The sequence below is a fragment of the Diadema setosum genome, chromosome 1, assembly GCF_964275005.1.
Source record: "Diadema setosum chromosome 1, eeDiaSeto1, whole genome shotgun sequence".
Classification (NCBI taxonomy): Eukaryota; Metazoa; Echinodermata; class Echinoidea; order Diadematoida; family Diadematidae; genus Diadema; species Diadema setosum.
The window spans coordinates 3,846,744-3,857,143 of record NC_092685.1 but is presented as its reverse complement, the minus strand read 5'-3'; the positions used below and the strand labels follow the sequence as shown (position 1 = coordinate 3,857,143).

General features: G+C 37.0%; 1 protein-coding gene across 5 annotated transcripts; it reads right to left on the bottom strand.

The window, feature by feature from the left end:
• Nucleotides 1–64: 64 nt before the first annotated feature.
• On the bottom strand, nucleotides 65–10,030 carry LOC140246648 (uncharacterized). 5 transcript variants are annotated; one of them, XM_072325991.1, is made up of 6 exons: nucleotides 9,897–10,030; nucleotides 7,576–7,718; nucleotides 6,721–6,848; nucleotides 6,112–6,216; nucleotides 5,319–5,457; nucleotides 65–1,025 (listed from the first exon to the last, which is right to left on the bottom strand). In XM_072325991.1, exons 1-6 carry the CDS (start codon nucleotides 9,966–9,968, stop codon nucleotides 851–853), a joined length of 762 nt encoding a protein of 253 aa, XP_072182092.1. In that variant the 5' UTR covers nucleotides 9,969–10,030; the 3' UTR covers nucleotides 65–850. The 5 variants fall into 5 exon arrangements, with proteins under 5 accessions (XP_072182092.1, XP_072182102.1, XP_072182097.1 ...); XM_072326001.1 differs by having other exon boundaries at nucleotides 5,319–5,454; XM_072325996.1 differs by having other exon boundaries at nucleotides 6,112–6,213.
• Between the last annotated feature and the right edge of the window lie 370 nt (nucleotides 10,031–10,400).

Here is a 10,400-nt window from a genome sequence, read left to right as displayed (position 1 = left end):
ACTCCATGTACACTAAATGGAAATTATACTGATAGGATATGTACTGACATTGTTGAGGCAGTGGTAATATTTATCCTTCACAAAAGTGGTGAAATTTTATTCCAATATTCTTTGGACCTACTCATTCAGAGCAGCCCTCATCCTCTCAACCTTTCCACTCGCTGCGTCCAATGTAAGACTTTACACATATCATGAACACTGTTAAAACATTGAAAACAAAAATAACAAAATAATTGAAATTGACATGCAATATTGACATTTTTTATTCACTTTAAAGGAACTGTTAATGTGTAACTGAAATACAGCATATGGAAAAAAAAGTTCAGGTCCTGAGCATTCTTTAAATTACATTGTTTCTCAATAACTCCTTCTGAAATATTCCAGAGTTTGGCATCAGTTGACATGTGTTTACACATGCACTATGTAAATATTCTCCCATGGAAGAACATCTTACAAATGACCTGCCCACAAGAAAACATTTATAAGTGGACAGCTTTCATGTAATCATATCTATCTAAAACTCTAAAACTGTAAAAGCTGTTGTTTTTGCAAGGGTTAAATCTTCACAGCTTTTGCAAATAACTGTTGGGCTGCAAATTTAACATGAGAAAATATGGCCATTATGTATACAGTAAAAAGGTGGAGTGAATGGGCAGGTATTAGTGCACATACGACAGCCTTTGTGTCAAATCACGAAAACAACATCTCGTGAAAAATGTCTCTGATCTCCTTATTCATGAAAATATCTGTATGCGAAATACCAGTTACAGACGCTCTTTTACAGTAGCTGACTGGTATTTGATTAAATCATCTAATACAAATAAATGTCAGAAGCCTAGACTGAAGTTTCCTATGAGATCATCTGTTCTTCCATCAACGGCCACAAAACTTGAGACACAAAGTGAGCAGCCATCTCTCCCTTAGCAAGGTGTGCTGTTCCCTTTTCTTGCAGTCCTTCCAGCTGAGGGTCCGACGTGATGGTAAAGTGTCCACTCGGTGATGTACTCTCTGATGGTATGCGTAGTCTATCAAATACAATCCACATGCAAAAAAACAAAAACAAAAAAAACGAGACATGAAAACTCGTCACATTGAGGACGAGTTAGGTGATACGCTTGTGGTCATCAGATGGCGGTCATCTGTGATCGACAAGAAACGAATGTGATATAGGCACCTTGAAGTTATATTGAGCGTGCATGCGAAACTGTTTCTGTAACCACTCGGCCACGGGTCATCCACGGAAATGGTAAGACAAAAAACAACAACAATGTATAGATATAACAGGGGGAAAGTCAATGCCCACTCAACACAAAAAAGAGGGATATGGCGTGTGTGTGTGTGTCTGTGTGTGTGTATAGGTGCGTTTATATACGAACGTGATTTTTACATAGACGAATATGTAATACAAAATTGAAGAAAAAAAAACAGTAAAATAGCTAAGTATATTGTTTCGTGATCTTGTGAGGTTCGAACCCGCAACCTCACGTCTCTGAGACGTCGCCTTTAACCACTCGGCCATACGTCTCGACGAGAAAATATGGGGAACGTTATGGACTTGAAAGACAGTTGTTCAATATATAACACATTCATCGTACGTTGTCAGTTTGCTATTGACATGACGATCTATCACACGAATATGAGGCAGATATTAGTACCTGTATGAAATTATTATAGGCATGGTTATCAAATTCCCCTAAAATTTCCTTATAATTGCCTTATTTTTACACACAGTTATGCTATCCCTTTAAACTCGTCACAGTTTAATTAGAATCATTAACATCATACATCAGTACCATATTCAGTTCCATAGCTGATCACGTTTGCTAATTAATTAAGATTATTTGTCTAGAATGTGTCATATGGCCAACCTGTATACACACGTATATACACACACAATGCTAAATGCATGTATCAAACATCTGTAACACAACTTTGAACTAACTGTAGGAATTATCGCTGCACTTATCATCCATACTTTTTATCACTATCTGAAACTCCACAAAAACCACTAATTGACAAATAATCATCAATACAGAAGACTGACTTAAAGGAACAATGCAAATACCTTTTTTACAATGTATAGCTTGTTACATGTATAAATCAGCACAAAGTAACCACGACTACATTGTGTTACTGAATTGGTATGAACAAATTTCATTTTGTTACAATATACTATATCAGTTTGAAAAGCCCAGCCTCCAAAATTTTGCAGCAGTCGAAGTAATGCAGTCTCCAACGCAAAACAAAGGTATACTGTGTGAGTGTGTGCGTATAGGTGTGTTTACATGCAAATGTGATTTCTACATGGACGAAAAGCCCAGCCTGCAAAATTTTGCAGCAGTCGAAGTAATGCAGTCTCCAACGCAAAACAAAGGTATACTGTGTGAGTGTGTGCGTATAGGTGTGTTTACATGCAAATGTGATTTCTACATGGACGAAGGTGTAGTACTCCATTGAAGAAAAAAAAGTAAAAAAAAAAAAATTATTTTCTTTCGTGCTCTTGTGAGGATCGAACCCGTACGTGTGCAACCTCACGTTTCTGAGACGACGCCTCTAACCACTCGGCCATATGTCTCGACGAGAAAATTAGAGGAACGTAAACTTATGTACGTGAAAGACGAATCAGGAATCATTTCGTCCGCATTCCATTCTCATTTTCAGTTTTAAATTGCAAAATTGTCAACCTCATGAGGAGATTTCAAAGAATAAAATGCATGATTACTGCAGCTTATTGTCACAGCTACAACATACTTAAGTTTCAGAGGAAATGAAGCAAAATCAGCTGAGATAAAGGTGCTTAAACGTTGTCAAGTCAATGCATGGTTTCTAAAAAAATCACCTCCCATAGACATAACACGTAAACTTGTCCGATTTTGCGTCTTTACATTTAAACACAATTTAAAGCATGATGACGTCATCAAGTTTCAAATCTATGACATGGACTTGAAAGGTAAATGTTCAAAGTACAACATATCTGAATTTGGGATAATATTGAGCTTAAACAACAGAGATACGAGCAAATGAATGTCAGAAACAGTACCTTAAAAAAATCAATTCCACTTTTTTGATTTCAGATGATGATATGATGACGTCATAATGTATTCATGGAGATATTGATACTTGAAACGTTATTTCCAATTCATATGTTTTTGTAATATGCAATAAAAACATAGGGTAACCAGACGTTTTAAAGAGCTATGGCGAAATAAACAAAGACATGTTTTTCGCTATATTTCCACATAGACGCGCACACGAAATTTCAACTTTGACGCCAACGCATTCCTTTGTTATAGGTCAAAATTGATCGGAAATCAAAGGATATTATTGCTTAATGTATCAGGAATCCAAATCTGTCAAAAAATGTGCATTTTCATTTTGTCTACGCGCACTACGCGCGAAAATGTGCGGACGGACGCGAACGCGCGAAACGCTTAAAATTGTCTGAAACTTCGAGATTTCCCATTGGTAAGTTGTTTTGAGCCTTTTAAAAGTTTGACGCGCGCGTACGCGCCCGTAATAATGTCCTAGGTAATTAGCATTAAAATGTAAGATAGAGCGTGACCTGAACTTAATGTCCACTGAAAATGATACAGAAATGACCTTTAGTTATGAAGTTATGATCGATCATGTAACATGGTCCGAAAATCACAAAATGGCGCCTAGATGACGTCATAGATATGTTACTGTCATGAAAACCTTATTGTGGCTAGATTTTGTCATGAGACATGTTCCCTGAAAATGTCATGTTATTCCGTAATGTCATTCTTGAGATATTGATGACACAAAATTGTCCAGAAAGAAAGAAGAATAAAAAGAAATAAAGAGAGATTTTGACAATCACAATAGGTGATACGCTGATAGCGTATCACCTAAAAATCAGAATGAATGATTACAAATAACAATACTTAAATTTTTACACCACATTCTGTTCACTACTTTGTTCTTGTCATACACATTCTCACTACATGTACGTACCAGGTATTCATAAATGCACATGAAGTTCTTTGACCTGCCGAGGATGGGCTGATTTTGCTTCAACGCACATTTCCCATAGACACTTGCCCGAGTATACTCGAGATTTGTCCTCAGCAGGTTAAGATGAACCTGAATAGGTATCTAGTGAATCTAGAATAATTCATCAATGATTTACACTAATCATGTACACATGTATTGCTAACTTGATTTATCATTATCATTTGTGTGAAGTTTAACAGACTGATATCTGTAAAACCAAAGAAGTTTTGGTTTGAATGAGGTACTCCGTATAACATCCTGATCTATATCAACCATAATCTCCCTCATGGTTGAATATTGCAACAATCATTATAAATCATCATTATGGTTCCTAGCAATGATAGGGACAGAGAATATATTTTTCCTATAAATTTCCTCCAAAATCCAGTTTGACCACAGGTTTTAGAACAATGTCCCACACAGCACATGTCAAGGAACATGAAATCTACACAATTGCATTAACGTGATCCTACACATACTTCAATAATAACTACCAGTACCTGTAGCATGTTGAATCATGGACACAAATTATCATTACACAGGATAGGACAACACTGCTGATACTTGAGCATTCTAGGATGATCCTATCATGTCCATAATTGTGAATTATAAAACCAAAAATACCCAGCAACTTATTCGCAAAGTAATAAACACAGGATTTCCTCAGTTGAGGCAGAGAAATCAGTCTAAAAAGGCCATTTGTCCACTTGTAAGTGTAGAATTACAAAAGAATCTCAAAAGAAGAGATATTTAAGCAATACCTCTAGAGTTTGCGATTATCTTCTTACATTATGTGGTCTGCAAGGTTCAAAAGTGCATGACTTTGAAGCTGTTAGAAAATCATGTCATATTGACTTCAGAGGTTACCTTGACATGGTAACCCAGGTCACATGTCTGTTACTATGCTACAAGGCTTGCATGTACCTGTATAACAGCTCACTTAAACTGGTATTCAAATGGATATTTCTATTTCCTAGTATGAAGTCATATTTTCTCTTTGATGTACATTAATTCTGAACACAAACTGTTGGATTCATCCAAGTATAACTTCTCCTTTCTCACGAATATTATGTAGCATTCTTTACGACATGACAAAAAGGAAAATAAGGACCTTGCATTGAAATAGCACTTTTGTGTGTCATCTCATAAAATGTATGAATAGTCTTTGAAACTACACTTAGTTATCCTGCAATTTGTGTTTTTATCATTACAGCATTAACTGTCAAATCTGAAAAAAAAAAATTAAATTAAAACAAATGTGAAATTAAGAAAAAACACACAAATTCAGGAAATATTTAGCTGACCTTTCTTCTGTGATGTTGAGGTGAATGCAATAGCCTTTGCGCATGGAGAAAAATGACAGGGAAATTGTTGCCATGGCACTTATTCTGTCTGAAGAAAGCTTCAAGTGGTACGCTGTCTTGTCCTTCACTAGACTGTCTGCTGCATGGATGCACAAACAATGAAAAAGGAGGAGATAGTTACATATAACATTTCTTTCAGCTTGATCAATGCTGGGAATTAGACATACAGTGAGAAAAAAAAGAATAATACAGACATACAAATATATTTAATTAACACATGAGCAAAGGTTAACTTTCATCTGGTGGGCAAAGTATGACCTATTACATGGCTGGTGCCATGTTTCAAAAGTGGGGGGGCACTTTGTACTTTTGGTGCCACTTCCGGGTTTCATCAACTGACAAACGCCCCCCCCCCCCCCAAAAAAAAAAAGGGTCTCAGGGCATCTTTCTCATCCCACTTCAGGGTTTCTTCAGCTGACAAGCAGAAAAAGAAACAAAACAAAAGACTTCAGTGCAAAAATAAAAACAAAACAAAAGCCGTACTGTGCTCACACTTCAAGGTTTCATTTTTTTTCTTGTGCCACTTCTGGGGTAAAAAAAAAAAAAAAAAAAAAAAGTGGAGGGGGCCACAGTGGTGGCACCCTATGTATTCCTATGCATGGTGCAAAAATGTCACCCTTCACCAGTATGAAAAAATACTTTTAATCCCCACCACCCCCCACCCCCCACCCGTCAATATCAATCCATGCTTTTTGATTTAAAAAAAATCATCACATACAAGAAATAAACTTACCATTACTTCTGTTGTTCTCCAGTAGTTTCATCTCCTTGTACCAGTTGACAAGAATACTGGGTTCATTTTCTGTTACAGCTCCACATTCCAGAGGACTGAGACCTACTACACAGACAGGGATAACCAGCATGTGGTAATCAAATTCTGTTCATTCCCCAATATGTTAATGGTTTTCTGGTAACTATTGTTTGTACAACTTTAGTATCACCCCTCTCAGAGATTTTTCATTTTATGCTACTAATGAGCCGATGATTACACTGTAAAACAACAAACATTTGCAGCATGAAACTTTCATGAATTGGAGCGGACAGCCTTTTTTTTGCAACATGAAGCTTTCAGGAATTGCCAATCCGGATGGTGTACAGCATTGTACCGGCATTCTATGAATTGTGGAGACAAAAACATTTCTGTGCATCTTACTTTGGCATATTGTGACTCCTTTCAAAATTCGCAAAAGTTTAATGCAAGCAGAAATTTCTGGATTTACATTTAAGTCATACTTGGATGATTGTATGGTGACTTGTGGTAATGTAAACTACATTGAAGCTCACTGGTTCATATATTCAAACTCAGGTGAACTTAATAAGTAAAACTGAAATACAATGGTACCTTCAATTAACTCAGCACAATCCGTTTCTCTGCGCAGTGCCTTGGCCAATGTAAGTTGTTCTGTTAGTTCCAAAATGTGTAACTGCTGGTGATAGCAGCTGTCCACAATTGAAAAAACATCATCAAACCTACAGATATGATGGAGAATGAAATGAATGAAACATATATTGAATGACAGATAAGGCATTGTTTGAATATTTCACATGGTATTCTACAAGTAGTATGTGTACTTTTAACATCTAACTTCCTGAAATGCTCAAAATGGCACTACCTCAAATAGGTTAAATGACCTACAGAATTTTTCAGAGACACCTGCAAATAATGAAAATATTACTTATGTTCACATCACACATTCAATCAATAGATACATGGAGGTAATAGTAAAACAAGATTGAAACAAGTGTTTCAGTGTTTTAGGATTTACATTTTTTTTCTTTTCTTTTCCGCTTCCTCTCCCATTCCCTTTCATCACAGTTTAATAGTTGACAGGCCTGTGCAGTTTTCAGCTATATAAACATATTACTGTCAGTCCTCCAATCTGGATATTTTGAACAATGACTAACAGTAGCTGACTCAAGCAAGATAGAGAGACTAATTCTTAGGCTAGCTAGTACTACTGACATGCTAAGGGGATACCCTAAACCCTGGGGAAATCGGTCATGAGTAAAACATAGTCCATTATGGTCAACAGAAAGTGGCCCTAAGCAATTTGCCAATACACATAAATTAGGCATACTCAGGGTAATTCTATCAAAAAAAAAGAAAAAAAAAGAAAAAAGAAAATCAATCATTTATGCAAAAGTTCATACCATGAAGACATAAAATCACATTTAAACACATAGCAAATTTACTCACAATTTCTTGGAAGCAATAGTAGGCAGCCTTTCCCTAACAGCATGAATGCTCCTTGTCCTGGCTTCAATAGCATCACCAAGCTCTCTCTTCTTACCCAGCAATTCCTCCTTCATTGCTTGGAGTTGGCATTCTTCCTCCTTGACCTATGAACAGGAAAATCATTTTCAATCAAGTGAATGCAAGAAGAATATACACTAGACCCTATAACATCAGAGAGGGAAGTACAATCACATTGCACAGGCCAGAAAGGTTAATGTCATATCATCCTGCACAAGTCTATTTCATTTGTTGTAATTTTGGTTCTTTCCTTTCACTACCAACAGAAGTTTAGAGGATTTAATTCACCTGAAGAATGTCAACTCATGATCAAAAGTACATAAATTTCTATTCCTACATTTCCTCCTACCCCCTACTTTTTTGCATGTTTTCCATCAAAGTCAAATGAAATAAACTATTATAGTAGCACAACTTCCACATGAAGTTTAGAAACCTATATAGCTGTAATCAAACTAGGAAAAAAAAAATTCCGTTGTGGTTTGACAATCACCTGAATGTCATTACAATTGCCGACTAGGTCTAGGTCAAGTACACCACATTTTGCTTCATCAACTGATCAGTAAAGTACTAGGAGTAGCACAGTACATTTGACAACATATCCTGTTTTGTGGTCTTCATATGGCTATTAAAAGTTAAAATACAAAACTTAAGTCTACACAAAACTAATTCTCTATACTATACTCTATTCAGCCATCCGAGTTCCTCGCCCCCCCCCCCACACACACACACACACACAAACAAGTATCTACAAGTACAAAGAAATTTTCTTCTTTTTCTTTTTTTACTTAAATTAGACATACATACATGGCTGGAATACTGCTCATTAGAGTTAACAAGATTTAAAATTTGATGTGAAAGTGTCTTTTTCGTTAACAATAACATGAGTGGCCATTCATGATCAAGTCCCTTTGTTTGGCCTCCAATAGCATTTGTATTTCAGGTGGACTTTCACCTATTCCATTTCATTAGTAATTCAAAATGGGCCATGCGATTAATAGTTTCACTAGATCTATATAACGTTACAAATCAAAGTCAAAGTGCATTTGTGAAACATCCCTAGATGCGGAGTCCTAAATAGGGACATAGGGTTATGTTTAAAGGAGACCTCCGGATGATTTTCAAATTTTTACATTTGAACATATATAAATTAGTTATACTGGGTACAGAGTTTCAGGATTTATAATGATTGGGATGAAAAATACGAATGTTTTCGAAGTTTATAACAAATTGCAATGAACAAGGATGATGACATGGCAGCCTCACCATAAGAATGCATGAGATGTGGCTCAAGGAAGCAGCACAAAAGAAGAAGGCATGCATAGATTACACACAGGTGAGCTTGCAAGCATGCGGTATTGTAATGGAATGACACTGCGACATTTCTGAGATATGTGAGGCTCCTATGTCATTACCTTTGTTCAGTGTAATTTGTTTAAGGTTTTTGAAAGTAATTTTTCTCTGCTCAAGAACCACAATAAATTCTACAAATCTATACATGAAGCTGTTGATTTATGTACTACATGATGTGAAATTATGAAAATCGTCCGGAATGCCCCTTTAACATGTTGTTATTTAATGTTAATTGGAATGTTAGGACAGGGTTATTATACTGGGGGATGAACTCTTTCCTATTCAGCATCATTTAGACATGGGCCTAACAGTTACTAGTAAATTCTTCTTTTCTTCTTCTTCTTGTCGGTAGTCTGCTTCATTCAAACTCACAATCAAGATCACTTCTCAAAGGACACAAAGTGGCAGTTCAATATGACAATTCACTAAATTTAAATAAAATAATTACTTCTGTTTGATTCGATCAGGTCTAGAAACGTAGTAAATTTAGTAGTAGATTCTACTAACGTTAGTAGGGCCTACTAGAGTCTAGAGACACTAAACTTCACTTTTTTGTGCCTTTTTACAATCAGATAGGGGTTCTAATACTGCAGTGAGTACACATTCTGATATTGTACAGTCTAGATTGGCCCGGTCCACTAACCAGTTCTAATACAACTAAAAGTACGATGTAGTAGTAGTAGAGGTTCTACTGCATTCGATAGTACAGTATACAGTGCAAGGGCCAAGGCACAACTTAACTGTTATGTCAATGATCCCACCCATACAAAAATAAGTAGGATTGTGCAGCTATAGACCACAAACACAGCACAGCAGCACACACGTCACGCAACGTTCTGCTGGTTCAAGAACATAGGTCTAACGTTAGAGTAGAATATCTGTAACTAGAACCTATAAACAGAAGTAATCTTCACCTCAAACAGTTGTGATCTGGCTTGGCCAACCTCAGTTTGCATCCCTTTAGCGTATCTATCAAACGCATCCATTTTACACAGACGTAGATCCTCGATCGGATCGCGCTCTTCACATCCGTCATCGATCGTGATGTACCATTGATAGTGGAATGGAGAGAACGTGGTAGGATAGCACGCGTGCACGGCGATGGCCGACCGCCCATGGCCTGGCTGGCTGGGGTGGGCGGCCTGGCGCAATCAGCAGCACCACCAGCCGCTCTGCTCTGCCCCTGGGAGGGGGAGGGGTACCAGCCGCCTGCCATGAGGCCGTTGGTAAGATTATATCCCAAAGCATTGCACAGCCACCTATCACTTCAAGTAGATTTCAGCCAATATTGTGGAAATATGTTCAATGTTATAACTTTTTTTTTCTTTTCGGGTTGAGACAATTCAAATTTCATTCGTCGTCTGCTACAGTAGATAGCTTCACGTGCGCGCTCTTGTTCATATAGTCATGTGCGTACG